Source organism: Chenopodium quinoa, unplaced genomic scaffold (genome assembly GCF_001683475.1).
Source record: "Chenopodium quinoa cultivar QQ74 unplaced genomic scaffold, ASM168347v1, whole genome shotgun sequence".
In the NCBI taxonomy this organism is placed as follows: Eukaryota; Viridiplantae; Streptophyta; class Magnoliopsida; order Caryophyllales; family Amaranthaceae; genus Chenopodium; species Chenopodium quinoa.
The window spans coordinates 5,032,092-5,047,474 of NW_018744704.1; the positions used below are offsets into that span (position 1 = coordinate 5,032,092).

Consider the following 15,383-nt stretch of genomic DNA (forward strand, 5'->3'; position numbering starts at 1 on the left):
CCTAATAAGGCCAACGGCCGCTTGCCGTCTGCCGCCTGCTAATGGCCGCATCCTAAGGCCGATGGCCGCATGCAAAGGCCAATGGCCGCATGCAAAGGCCAATGGCCGCATGCCGCCTTCTAATGGCCGCATGCTTTTTAAAATCGTCTACTCCAACATGAGTAGACCTAAGCTAAGTCTTAAAACTTAGCAGTTAAGCGTTGTTCCTTAGGACAACGTAATAAGGCAAATGGTCGTTTGCCGCATGCCGCCTGCTAACGGCTGCATGCTAAGGCCAATGACCGCATGCCGCCTACTAACGGCAGCATGCATTTTTAAAATCGTCTACTCCAACATGAGTAGACCTAAGTTTAGTCTTAAAACTTACCAGCTAAGCGTTGTTCCTTAGGACAACCTAATAAGGCCAACGGCCTCTTGCCGCCTGCCGTCTGCTAATGGCCGCATGCTAAGGCCAATGGTCGCATGCCGCCTGCTAAGGCCAATGGCCGCATGCCACTTGCAAATGGCCGCATGCTTTTTAAAATCATCTACTCCAACATGAGTAGACCTAAGCTAAGTCTTAAAACCTAGCAGTTAAGCGTTGTTCCTCAGGACAACGTAATAAGTCCAACGGCTGCTTACCGCATGCCGCGTGCTGACGGCCGCATGCTTAGGCCTATAGCCGCATGTCGCCTGCTAAGGCCGATGGCCGCAAGTTAAAGCCAATGGCCGCATGCCGCTTGCAAAGGCCGACGGCCGCATGCTAAGGCCAATGGCCGCATGCTTTTTAAAATCGTCTACTCCAACATGAGTAGATCTAAGCTAAGTCTTAAAACTTAGCAGCTAAGCGTTGTTCCTTGGGACAACCTAATAAGGCCAACGACCGCTTGCTGGAATGCCGCCTGCTAATGGCCGCATGCTAAGGCCGATGGCCGCCTACTAAGGCCAATGGCCGCATGCCGCCTACTAATGGCCGCATGCTTTTTCAAATCGTCTACTCCAACATGAGTAGACCAAAGCTAAGTCTTATAACTTAGTGGCTAAACGTTGTTCCTTAGGACAACATAATGAGGCAAATGGCCGATTGCTGCATGTCGCCTTTTAACGGCCGCATGCGAAGGCCTATGGCCGCATGCCGCCTCTAATGACCGCATGCTAAGGACAATGGACGCATGCCGCCTGCTAATAGCCGCATGCTTTTTCAAATCGTCTACTCCAACATGAGTAGATATAAGCTAAGTCTTAAAACTTAGTAGCTAAGCATTGTTCCTTAGGACAACCTAAGAAGGCCAACGGCCCCTTGCCGCCTGCTAATGGCCGCATGCTAAGGCCGGTGGCCGCATGCTAAGGCTTATGGCCGTATGCCGCCTGCTAAGGCCAATGACCGCATGCTTTTTAAAATCGTCTACTCCAACATGAGTAGACCTAAGCTAAGTCTTAAAACCTAGCAGCTAAGCATTGTTCCTCAGGACAACGTAATAAGTCCAACGGCTGCTTGCCGCATGCCGCGTGCTGACGGCCGCATGCTAAGGCCAATGGCTGCTTGCCGCCTGTTAATGGCCGAATGCTTTTTAAAATCTTTTACTCCAACATGAGTAGACCTAAGCTAAGTCTTAAAACTTAGCAGCTAAGCGTTGTTCCTTAGGACAATCGAATAAGGCCAACGGCCACTTGCCGCCTACCGCCTGCTAATGGCCGCATGCTAAGGCCGATGGCTGCATGCTAAGGACAATGGTCACATGCTTTATAAAATCGACTGCTCCAACATGAGTAGATATAAGCAAAGTCTAAACAACTTAGCGGCTGTGTTGTTTCTTTTTAAACAACTAAACTGAGGCCAATGGCCGGATGATCAACTTGATGTCAATGGCCGGATGATCAACTTGAGGCCTATGGCCAGATGATCTAAGTCAGGCATATGGCTTGACGATCAAAATGAGGCCTATGGCCGGATATTCATATATTAAACTAATACTATATTAAACTAATACGTCTGTCCTAAAATCAGAACAGGCGTCCGGCGACATCCAATTGGGTGAATTCGTCACAGAGAGCATCTCCCATTTGGGTGGCACATTGCTCTATAAACCTAAAACAAACGGCCCTACCGAGTGTCTCTAAAGACAACCTCGCAGTCGTTTGACATGAGACGAAGATAAACGTACCGTTTCCCACAAACAAGCGGTAGACAGTTAAAATCTAAGTCAGAAATCGCCTGTTATTACTTGGGATAAATATAGTCGGCACAATTTGAGTAAATTGCTAAGCAAAACTTGGCGAATAAAGGAGTTTCATGCGGCCAAAGCCGCCTGGTTCTTCTACTCACTCAAATCGAAGTGACGTCGACTGATTAACCCCAAAGGTTAACTCATAGTCACTCAACCAACCTAGTACGGAACCTAAACGATGCGAGCAAGACCGCCTGTTTTTTTGGCAAACAGAGGTACTCGACCACTATTCTTACTAGATTGGCCAAACTACTAAAGCTACCGCCTGTAACCCAACAGGCGTAACTACTTCGGTTGGACATCCCGTTTGACGCCTGTTTCTATGCAGGCACCATAGCAAACGGTCTGCCAACATCCAACAAAATAAACTAAGTACAAACTTTGTATATTGCGGTTCATATTAAGAACAACCTAAAGAGGCCAATGATATTGAGCGCTTATCCCTTGCTTGATGGTCGACAGTCCACCTGGTCTGGGGCTATCAACATAGTAGGGCTAATAGCAATAAGAGCCGACATCTGTCTAGTTCAGCGACAATCATTATTATGATTGATTAATTTGAAAATGTCATACCGTTCAAGGTATCAAAAAAATTTCAAGTTAATCAAGTCTTTCTTTGAACTAGACAAATGCCGACCAAAGAGGCTTAAAAGGTCTTACTTTCAAAAGGAACAATCCCTCTTAAAAGAGAGATTACTCCTTCTGAGGGGCTAATGTTTAGGGTAAAAATATCCTTGATATGTGGACCAATGCCACTGCGACACGTGTCCCTAAGCTCAGGGCACTCAATGAGCTAATTAGAGCATGACATGTGTCATTCAAAGGGGAAACACGGGCTTCAAGCCCATAACCCTAGAAACCGTAAAACGGGGGGAAGCCCATCAACTTAGGTTAAATAACCTAAGAGGCACCTGTCCCAAGACTCTATAAATACTGATCATTTACATCAGTTAAAGGGGAACTCAATTGAATACACATGCAATCCTCACAAATCAGAGAGCGAAAGGCTCAGATATTGAGGCTGTCTCAGACAACCAGATGATCACTCCTCTCCTAAGAGGATCCTGATCCCATTTACATTCCGCACTTTACTCCTCATACACGTTCTAACTTGATCGTCGGAGGCGGAACTCCCATCCCCGGGAGTCTCCGTTGTTTTGCAGGTACAGGCAGCTAGAGGTCAGTCTTGGTGTTGTAACTCTCCCGCAGGACACATAAAAAACCCCGAAACAATTATCCTTTTCTAACAAGCAAATTAATCAAAAAATTATAGGGTTAAATTAAGAAAATTTTATTTTCATGATATTTATATGTAAAAAATCGTGCATTGCACGGGCTTCCATCTAGTAGATTTAATTTATAGTACGAAATAGAAAACATCTTTACCTACATTATATGACATCAAATTGACTTTAATACGATAATCTATCTATAACTCTAATATATATATAAATAAAGTAGGCATTTTTCAAGAGCATACGGCGCGTCACAGAAGCAAAATATTATTTCGACCAATTAAAAATTAGATTTGTATTTTATTTTAGAATTAAAAATTTCACTCGCCACCTAAGAAAAAGTGACTAATGAAAGTTAAGAATTTTGTCAAGTGGCTAAAAACAACGAATAGTGATTTATTAGGATTTAAATTATTCAAGAAACAAAAAATTATCTTTAAAAAAAAATTAAAAAAAAATAAAACCTAAAACTAAAAATCATCTTTATATATTAGCTAGGATTTAAATTATATGAAAACAATTGTATAAATTATATTTTGATATTAGAATTTAAATTATTAAAAAAATAAAAATTCTCTTTTGATATTAATGGTTTTACATATTTAAACATCTCATGACTGAGATGATAATTATATATTAGATTAAAATCATATCACAAATAATATTATATTTAAATGATAAACGACTACAATAAAGTTTGATACTTACCATTATAAGATAAATTTTGATAGTGTTTAGGATAAAAATAAAAATTGTTACTTAATTATAATTAAATTAAAATTTGTGATACCTACCATTATATATTGACGCATCATACGACCAACTAAATTTCAAATGAATACAAAACCAAATCAAATGAATTTTGTGTCAGTTTTAGGTCATCAATGGTTGGGTAATTCTTAGCTTAATTTTCAAAATTCATGTTTAAATTTATATTTGCAATTATTACTTATACTTTATTTATTTCGATACTTAACGACTATATGTTTATGGTTTGTTTATTAAATTTTGTTTTTACATCAGATCTAATTTGATTAAAGAATTAAATTCGAGCAAAAGTGATTAGAAATCAAAGTACGAGTTTCTCACCTGTTTAACGTACAAAACTTCCGCAAACAATATAGCTTAATAAGTTAGGATATAGTCCTATTGGACGAGGAGGTATTATATTTTTATAATTGTTTACATTTATTAAATTTGTTTATAAACCTTTGTAGTTTTTTATTAATTAATTTTATGAAAAAAAAAACAAAAAACTTTGTGATTTAGTTGGCTTATTCAAGTTATTAAATTAACTTTATTTCTTATATTTAATTACAGGGTGATTACGTTCATGCCTCAATTAAAGCAAACATTGTTCAACACTTTCGTCCAATATTGATTGAAGGAAAAGTTTACTCCATTAGATACTTCCAGTCAATCCAAATAAGAAGTAATATCCCATAGTGACAACAAAATAATAATTCAATTTTTCCAAAATAGTTTTTCGGGCAATTGGGGACAATAGAAAAATTCCAATGTATAGATTTGATTTTGTACAATTACAATTTTTAGATCAATTATTTCGTAATGATTTTTCTCTTTTGGGTAAATATATTGATTTATTTTATAAAATTGTAAGGATTAATTTTACTTTTGATAACATATTTGTGTTCTATTTATCCACTTTAGTTAGATGTAGTAGGTATGATTCTATCAACATAGAGTTAAATGGTATACATTGTTTTTTTTTATTTTTTTTTATTATTATTAATATTTTTTAATAATACTTCTTACCTATATTTAAAGTAGACATTTTGTTTCAAAAGAAAAAAAAAATTAAAGTAGACATTTTTTGAGATCATTCGGCGCGTCACATAAGCAAAGGTATGATTAGTATTATTTTGACCAATTAAAAATTAGATTTGTATATTTTATTTCAAAATTAAAAAATCACTTGCCACCCAAGCAAAAGTGATGTATGAGACAAATTTAAGAATTTGGCCATATAGATAATTAAAAACAACGAATATATTCAAAAACCAAAAATTATCTTTTTTAAAAAAAACTAAAATATATCGTTAAATATCAAAAAAAATTAATTATTTTTAAATTAAAAATTATACAAAATTATATATAAAAAAAATTATAGAATGAGATTTCATATATTTAATTTTACACGCCACTTAGGTTAAAAAAATTTATAAATAATGATTTAGCATTTAAATTATTTTAAAAATTAAAAAAAAAAATTAACTTTTCACATTGAATTTTTTATCCTAATAACCATCACATGATATAACATATATAAATACATTAATTTGAAAAATAAAAAAAATGATTTACAATTATTTTAGTAAACTATGATTTAGGATTTACTATATTTAAAAAAACAAAGACCAAAAACAAAAAAAACAAAAAAAAAAAAAAAAAATTACATTTAATATTCTGCGCATTATAATTGTGTGTGATTAGCCCCAACATGTAGGTAGGACTTGAGAGTTTTAAATTATTTAAAAACAAAAAACAATCACACGAGCATTATAATTACATAAAATTAATAGAAATTATCTTTAACAAATAATATAAATTAATCAAAATTTTAAACAAAAATTATCTTTTCGTGAGATTTTATTTTAAAAAAAAAAAATCGTGCATCGTACGGGTTTACATCTAGTATATACTAAAGGCGAAACCAGGAATGACACGTGTCATCTCTTGGTTAAAAATTTTACTGCAAAAAATAACATTTTTTTTTGTTCTGCTTTTTCCAAAGCTTCATGAGGATATTTCATATTATGCAATTATATTTCCCTTCCTATTTGGTAATTATATTCAATTTGTATATATTCAATTTGTATATATTCAACAAAAATATTATTCTTTTATTTAATAATATGCAATAATATCTATCTATAAGTTTGCAATGTAATTCATTTTTATTTTATTTTTTTATTATCATGAAGGTAATACTCTCACTATTTTTTTTTTAACTTTTTTAGTATGATATAATTTATTATTACTTTGTAGTTACAAAATTTTCATCTTATTTTGCAATTAGATGAAAATTTTTATAATTAAATAACAAGTTAAACTAATGATAGATGATGAAAATTACCGTGTATGGTACGGAACCTAACCTAGTGATATAAATAATTGAATCATGTCAACATCTAATGTTTTTTGAAACAAACTTTTTATTGTATAACGTTTTTGTAAAAGTAGAAGAGAACCAACAAAAATATTATTCTTTTATTTAATAATATGCAATAATATCTATCTATAAGTTTGCAATGTAATTCATTTTTATTTTATTTTTTTATTATCATGAAGGTAATACTCTCACTATTTTTTTTTTTTTTAACTTTTTTAGTATGATATAATTTATTATTACTTTGTAGTTACAAAATTTTCATCTTATTTTGCAATTAGATGAAAATTTTTATAATTAAATAACGAGTTAAACTAATGATAGATGGTGAAAATTACCGTGCATGGTACGGAACCTAACCTAGTGATATAAATAATTGAATCATGTCAACATCTAATGTTTTTGAAACAAACTTTTTATTGTATAACGTTTTTGTAAAAGTAGAAGAGAACCAACAAAAATATTATTCTTTTATTTAATAATATGCAATAATATCTATCTATAAGTTTGCAATGTAATTCATTTTTATTTTATTTTTTTATTATCATGAAGGTAATACTCTCACTATTTTTTTTTTAACTTTTTTAGTATGATATAATTTATTATTACTTTGTAGTTACAAAATTTTCATCTTATTTTGCAATTAGATGAAAATTTTTATAATTAAATAACGAGTTAAACTAAGGATATATGGTGAAAATTACCGTGCATGGTACGAAACCTAACCTAGTGATATAAATAATTGAATCATGTCAACATCTAATGTTTTTGAAACAAACTTTTTATTGTATAACGTTTTTGTAAAAGTAGAAGAGAACATGGTCTTATTTAGAGAGCTAACTCAACCAAAAGCTTAAGCTGATGGTTGAGGCCTAGAAATATGTTTTATACTCTATCACGCCCCCTCACATGAGAGTCTTTTGGAATTAAAATGTGGACGCAGCATGAGCGCTCTGCATACCTGTCCGAAATATTCCACTTGAAAGTGAGGGGTGAATAAGGCATTTACCACAATATGGTAACAAATCAAAAGATAAACAGCCATATAATTAATTCCCAAATCAACACCTATCAATTAGGAGAGCATATCCTAATAATCTAAACAGAAATGGTGTATGCTCATGATTAACCCTCAACGCATAGTTGCTATTTGTTATTTATTTGGTATATATTTGTACAGATTTAAAAAGCTAGACCTTCAATTAAAATCAGATTAATCATATGAGATTTTCTCAGGACAATAAATTTTTAAACTCCCTTGTTAAAGAATGTTCAATATGCAACAAAGATTACAACTTTTTGTAAAAGATGATTTTATTATATTTAATTATGAGACAATTTTTTAACAATGAATCTAATATATAGAAAAATAACAAAAACCTATAAAGTCAATCAATTTACAAGAAATTAGTAGGGAGTCGAGAAATAATCTGGGGCCCCACCCCTCTAGCTATAGCGAACCCGATCTTGCTGAAGATGTAAGCAGCTGCACGAGCACCAATATCCTGAGTCCTAGCAAACGCCTGAACCCGCTTCAACAACGCAACAACATCCTTATCTAATTCCCCCAAAGAAGAAAAGGAGAAACAAATAAAACCATAACCAATTGTCCTGCAACGCTCCTCATACTTATCGCGCTTCCGCTGAGCCGCAGCTGACACAACACGACTAGGAACAAAGTCAGACAACCCAAACTGTGTTAAAGGAGAAGACTCCGTCAAGTCAACACATACATCAAGGCCTCTGTCCCAGGAATAAAACAACACATCTGCAGGTCGAAGAGCCCCACTGTTCCCTCCAATCAACCCAAAGTTTATCTCCTTTCTTGCAGAAATCCCAAACCGAAAACAAATATCAATAAGGGTATCACAAACGACGTTATGTCGGTGTTTAATACCCACCATCCCAGCACAAGACACTCCATGATCCCCATGAATGTCCGCATCAAAAACCCTTGAGCAAGCTGAACACGGCAGCTCCATATAAACCTCGACATCATGGCTATTTTATTTAAGAATTTGGATGCTATTTACCATTATAGTTCTAATAGAAACCATGGGATATAATTTGATGGTTCAAAAGTAATATAAGAGATGAAAATCTGCATGAGTAGCTTTAGCTTCAAAGATCATTCAGAAAATAATTATTTTCCATATAAGTACATATTACAGGAGAAGGTAAAACTAAGATAATTGAAAACTTATTTGTTTATAGAATGCAGAACACATTAGGCCACAAAGTGATGATAGAGTATGTCACATAATATCCTACAAATAGCAGAATTTCAAGACACATTATAGACTATGATGATGGTGGTTGCTTGGAGACCTCATTTTTAGGCAACTGCATAGAAGCTTCGGCAATCATAGCTGCTTGAGCAGGTGTTATGCTTTGATATTGGGAGGTAGCCATGGGGGCTGCAGCTGGTGGAAGTTGTCCTGTATAATATACCTGGTTATGACCATAATCAAATTGACTATAATCAAAATGACCATAATTATCCGGAGTGCCAGTCCTTGGCTGAACAACTGCATTATTGTACGCAAGATATTGCTGATATTGGTTATTTGTTTGTGCAGCAGTTCCTCTGGTAGCGTACACAGGCGGTTGAGCATGGGTTACTGATGAAGGTTGGACCATGGGTGTCATTGTCTGGGGTTGAGCAACATTATAAGGTTGATTTTGGTTTACAGGTATATAATACATTGGATACTGCTGATGATCAACTTGAGGGTGGATTTGTTGTTGTGTCGCATATACTGGCCGATATGATTGGGTCATTTGTGAGTGAGCCGGGATATAATGCATGTTTTCTTGAATGAATTGATGTTGGTGCTGTTCATGTTGCTGTGGAGGATACATATATTTGGTAGGGTCTTGAGTTGGCTGCATTTGGAGGTTTTGTGGTGAGGGAGAACGGTTGTCTAATCTTTGATCAGTGGTGGTTTGGGTGATTGGAGGTTTGTTCTCATTCGAGCTGGTTACTTGAGCTTGGTCATGGTGGACCGCCGTTTTAGTGAGAGAAATTCCTGAAGATATGCTGCTGGCACTGCCAAGAATGATATACATGTCAAAATATAAAACAAATTCCATTTACTTGGTCTAGAGTCCAGCCAGTATAAGTTGACATTTAACTAATGTCTCAGAAAAAAAATATCTGTGTCACAATTCATTTGTACTTTTTTTTATGTTCTGTAAGACAGATCTTTCACCATTAATATATATGTACTCCCTTTGTTTTTTATAGTTCAGCTCCGCTTATTGTATGCTTTTGTCTTTGGAATCACTAGGAAAAAGTGTGTAGTTGTAAGTCTAGTAAGGAAAAAGTGAATAAAACAGATGTGGAGTAAAAGAAGTACCTGTGAACAGAATCAGGGGATGGCAAGTTAAATCCAGCAGCATTCTTTGAGTCATTAGGCGATGGCGAATTAAAACCCCCACTCACTCTCTGCGGCATTGGTATTGGCAGAGGTGGCTTCCTTGATGCCCCGTGCATCCCCTGATCCGACAACTGATCATCATCATTCATACCGCTATTGATACCGCCATAGTTATTATTCATCACTGCAGCATTAGCAACTGCAGCACTACTTGGTGCTGAAGTAGCAGCTGGAGGTGGAGTAACCCTGAGCTGTGATGAGAAGTGCTCTTCCAATCCTCCTCTGCCCTTCATCTCTTCCTGCATCCTAGTATTTCCATCACCAACCTCATCTACTCGGACACGAATTGGAGGCAGGTGAGCCATAGATGGAGATGAGGTAGTCGAGTCAAAAGATGATGTGTTTTCAACCATTGGTGAGTCTGACATTATAGTATGTATGGATTCTACTGAATGTACATCCTTGGTTTAGAAAAGAAACATCCATATCAGTATCAATCTTTGATAATCAATACACATATATACCAATAAACTGATATACCAATCATAACTTACCATATACACCTTATTTTACAGAAGTATCTACTGCATCAATGCCAATAATAAAGATATTTCTTTTAATCCTTACTAAAAAGTTTAGCACTGCATATAAATAAACCCCTTGTCCAAATTGATACTATAAAATTGTTATGAATTCTGAATTCCCAATGTCATATATAATGCAACATCACAATCATATCAACGGAACTAGAAGATGATCTTACTTGGGGTGGGACTTTTGGTTGAGCAGCAGGATGAGAGCAATTAGGTGGAATTTGTTGCAATGCAGGGTCACTATCAAGCCTAAGCAGATCACCGACGGCAGCAGCCGAATCCGACAACCCTCTAGACAACAAATCCGCCCCATTAAGAGCATCAACGAACCAAGATTCAGATTGAGCATCATCCATCAAAGCACCCATGGTTTGAGCCGTCTCCGGCTTAGCCATAAACAGGAAAAGGCGCAGCCTCCCCGAAGTAGACTTCGAAAACGAGTTATTCGCAGCAATACGATCATATTCCTCAATCATGTTATCCAGATCCTCGTCAGTACTAACCGAGATCAACGAGTCTAGCTCCTCGTTCGGTAGCTGGTACTTAAAGGTGAATTTCCTGTTATCCAATAAAGAATGTGACAAACGAGCTGTGAGGTCGGCAAGAGAAGTGTTTCTCTCGGCGACAACGATTCGAGTCTCTCCGCCAACGTAGCAGAGGTTCTTATCATGTGGTCGTGGAATAATGTGACCTCCGTAACTACACATTAATCGGAGTTTCGCACCGGGGACTGGTGGGAGGGGCTCATCCCAATCTCCCTGTTGGGTTGTCGATTTTGGCGAAGAATCCACCGAATCTGAATAATTCACAGCTGGTTGTGACTGAAATCCCACCATGTTTGGTAGTGGTGGCTCCATTGTTCCCATTGAAATTTCTCAATTCCGGCCAAAAGAATTTGCCGGATTTCTTGTTGATTTCGATGCAAGAAGATTATTGATTTTGATTAATGGAGGTAGGAATTTAGATCTGAAAGCTTGAAATGAATCAACCAAGTTGAAATAAATTAGCGTGTTTGAGTGAAATTGGAGAGTGGGAGAGAAGAAAGAAAGAAGAGAGAAGGGGAAAATGAAACAGAGCGGCTTAGTGTAGGAAAAGAATAATGACGTGAATAATTTTCAGGGGTTTTATAAATTTCTCATTTATGATTCATGAAATGAATTGGGCTTTGGCGACTATTGAAAATGACAGGCTTAGATGGTTATATATAACTGGGTTAAGCAGGGTGAGTTTTAGTTGACTATTTGACTCAATTTAAACTTTGTAAATTAATTAAACGGGTTAGGTGGGTTATTTTTTGTTTAAGTTTCCTATCTTAATTAACTTATTCAAATTCAGGTTGGGTTTTTAGTCCGATTAGGTTTTGCCACTGCTACAATTTCTATTGGTTGTCTTAGTGTAAATTTGATTATAAAGATTATCACATTTGGCTAGTATACATATGGAGTTTTTGTAATTATTTATTTTGAAGAATTGATTTTAATAATCTTAAATGAGTGAGCGTATTCTAGAGTAAGCATGTGGCTTATCTATTTTTTTAAAAAATAATATCGACTTTCGATTATACTAGAATAATCTCAACTTTTCAAAAAGAAAAAAGAATAATTCCAACTTTAGAGAGCATTTTCCTTTAACAGTCCAAATGACCGTGATATATTAAAAGGCTAATTGCTTTTTTTAAAAAAAATTGCCACATGCTACAAGTAAAATGGTAAAAAAAAAATGAAACCCAAACACCACCAGCCCTTACCTTCTCTCCCCCACCCTCTCTCCTAACCCGGTGCCCCACCCACTCCCCTGACCTCACTGGTCGGCGATCCCAAGCCCTGAAACCGATAGGTCGTCTCACCCAATCCCTTGAAGTTGATCGATCAGTGCATCTTACCCCTCAAAACCCCTCCCAAAACCCCCCCTCTTCCTTTACCTCGGAAATCGTCCCCTTCCTTTCCTTACCCAGTTAAAACGACCCCACTCCCTTCCCCATCCACTGAAAATCACCACCCCCTCTCTAAGAAGGGGGGCGGTTTTGATGGTAGGGGAAGGAAAGGGGTTATTTTCCGAGGTGGGGAAGGAAAGGGGGCAGTTTTGTGGGTTGGGGAAAGGAAGGAGCGTTTTCCAAGGTGGGCAAGGGAAGGAGGGTTTTTCCGATGGGGGAGGGGGTGGAGCTGGGGTGGTTCGGTGGGGGAAGGGGGATTTTCTAATTGTATCATGATTTATTTTTAATTTTTTGGACAAATTATGGTTGGACACGTGTTAAGTAACTTGATATTATATGTTGTTAACTTTTGTTGACCGTTTTGGGACTATTAGAAAAAAATGCATCCTTTATGATAAAGATCAATCAAAAGTTGAGATTATTTAAAGAAAATCGTTCAAGTTGGAATTATTAAAACTTATTTTTATTTATTTTTGGTAATTAATGATAAGGTGACATATCAAAACAAAGTCTTTCATAGGTCAATCGACAGGAGGTAATAGTGTTATTTTAATCTGTTCTTTATTAATTGTCATTTTAATCCTTATTTCTTTTTGCATTTGTTAATTGATCAACTTAACCAGAAGATTAAGCTGGTGATTTATAAACCCAACGTGAAATATTACACTTGAAAGTGGGGATAAATGAGATTTTAACCCATGACCTTATTCTATTTGGGGTCAAAGTGTTTATCATCTTACCGTTTAGACCTTACAATAATTACACTCTATCATATTCTTACTTTATTCACATTTTCCTTACATTGTCCATCTTTTCATAATTTCTATTTTATTTTATTGTTAAATTACTTATACTACCTCCATTTCATATTATTTGCAACGATTTGACATAAAATAGAGAGAAAAAATGTCTAATCATTGCAAATAATATGAAACGGAGGTACTTTTTAAAATTGTTTTCTTATATTCATTTCACAGTAATCGTGTACACCATACATGAATGGAAGAAGTATTTTTAGAACATTAAATATTTTTCATCAAGAGTGGAGATTACTTATATAACGGTACCACAAAAAAAAAAAAAAAAAAAAAAAAAAAAATAAAAAATAAAAAATTTAATTAAATAAATTGGTATGGTGCTTTAGAAACGAAAAAATTAGCTGTCTTAATGGTGTAACATTTTCATTTACTGTGCCTGGTGAAGTAATGGTAAACGCGTGACTAAAACGGGAGTAACAGTGAAGCAAAGTGCAATGGATCTCTGGAGTAGTGAAGAATATTCATGCTTGTTGTTGCCAGCTACATTCTTAAAACATGGACCCGTTTTTTTTTTTTTTTTTTTTTTTTGTTGACGGAAAAAAAAACATGGACCCGTTATTGAATAATACATTATGGGTCTTTTGAATGAACGTCTTAATATATGAATAATACATGGGAGGTTTTTTTTTTTTTTTTTTTTTTTGTAAGAAAATAATGCATGTGTTTGGAATAATGCATAATGGTTTGAAACTTTGAATAATAAATAATAATTTGGTAATTAATGCATAATGGTTTGAATAATAATTAATAAATAATAATGTGGTAAATTATTTATAACATTTAATTCTTTTTTTTAATGGCAACGAATTCTTTTCAGATATTTACGATTTAATTGAGTCATTAATTAATGTATTCAAATAGTAATGTTATACATGCACGATATTTGCCTGATTTATTATAAATTTTTGGGGTTACCAAACACACAATGATACACAAATAAATTAGAATCTTGAAATTAAAAAAATAATAAAAATAAGAAATAAAAAAAGTTACCCATATTGGAACAATAGTCATTGGATGATGTATATGTAGCCATTTGGGCAACAAATAATACTACCTTCGATTACTTTTATATGCAACTTTAGAGTATTATTTAAAAGATATAAATATTCCAAAGTTGCATATAAAAGTAATCGGAGGTAGTATAAGCAATACATATCTTTACTAATTTGGTATTGTTTAGAAATGCACTAGCATAGGTCTCGTGCAACGCACGTTTATGCTAAACTTTTTAAAAAGTAAAAAAAAAAAGGCTTGGTATTTCAGTCACTTTTTATAGAGTAACTTTTTTAAGGAAATCATATACCGTAATAAAAAATAATTAGTCATATAGGCGGTATAACTCATGATCGACTTTATGTAATAGAAATTGCATTGGCACGATCTATAACAATGATAGAAAAGTTATTAAATAAATAGACAATGTCAAATATAAAAGAAATTAATCAAAGGGTTGTAAAAAATCTACTCCCTCCGTTCCTGAAAGTTCGACTCAATTTGCATTTAAGCAGTCTCCAATGAACATCTTTGACCATGAATATCTTTGGCTATGTATAAGTGAAAATTATAAGAAGTTGATATTTGAAAATTTTATAATAAGGGGAATCTAATAAGACCCCTCATACTAATTTATTTCTATTGTATAAACCATAAGATGTGGTCAAAGTTATTTTATTTTGACCAGATGAATAGTAAGTGAGTCGAACTTTCAGGAACGGAGGTGTGGGGAATATTTTAAACATCGACTTTGAGCCCCACTGTGATCATACATTTAAGCATGGTGGCGTCCAAAGGGAAAGAAGCTAGAGCAAAAGAGTCGCCAGTAAGTTTTAGGAACTTGTAAACCGTCCACGGGTGTGAAGGTTACACCCCATCCATGATCACAGAGATCGCTAACTCCATAGTGGTCCTGAACCATAACTGGATATTCGGGGATGATGGTACGGATCCAACCTAAAAGAGATTGAACCCGCCTTAAATAGGCCTTTACTTAATTCTTATGATATTCATGTGCGCTTTCCGATCAACATACATACAACAAGTAATCCCTAAAGCTGTTTAATCTACGTTGGTTGATTATAAATGCA

The 15,383-nt window shown here is 34.8% G+C and overlaps 1 protein-coding gene across 1 annotated transcript; it reads right to left on the bottom strand.

The window, feature by feature from the left end:
• Window positions 1-8,674: 8,674 nt before the first annotated feature.
• Window positions 8,675-11,706, bottom strand: LOC110702948. Its single transcript, XM_021880707.1, has 3 exons — window positions 10,716-11,706; window positions 9,932-10,413; window positions 8,675-9,621 (listed from the first exon to the last, which is right to left on the bottom strand). Exons 1-3 carry the CDS (start codon window positions 11,409-11,411, stop codon window positions 8,874-8,876), a joined length of 1,926 nt encoding a protein of 641 aa, XP_021736399.1. The 5' UTR covers window positions 11,412-11,706; the 3' UTR covers window positions 8,675-8,873.
• Between the last annotated feature and the right edge of the window lie 3,677 nt (window positions 11,707-15,383).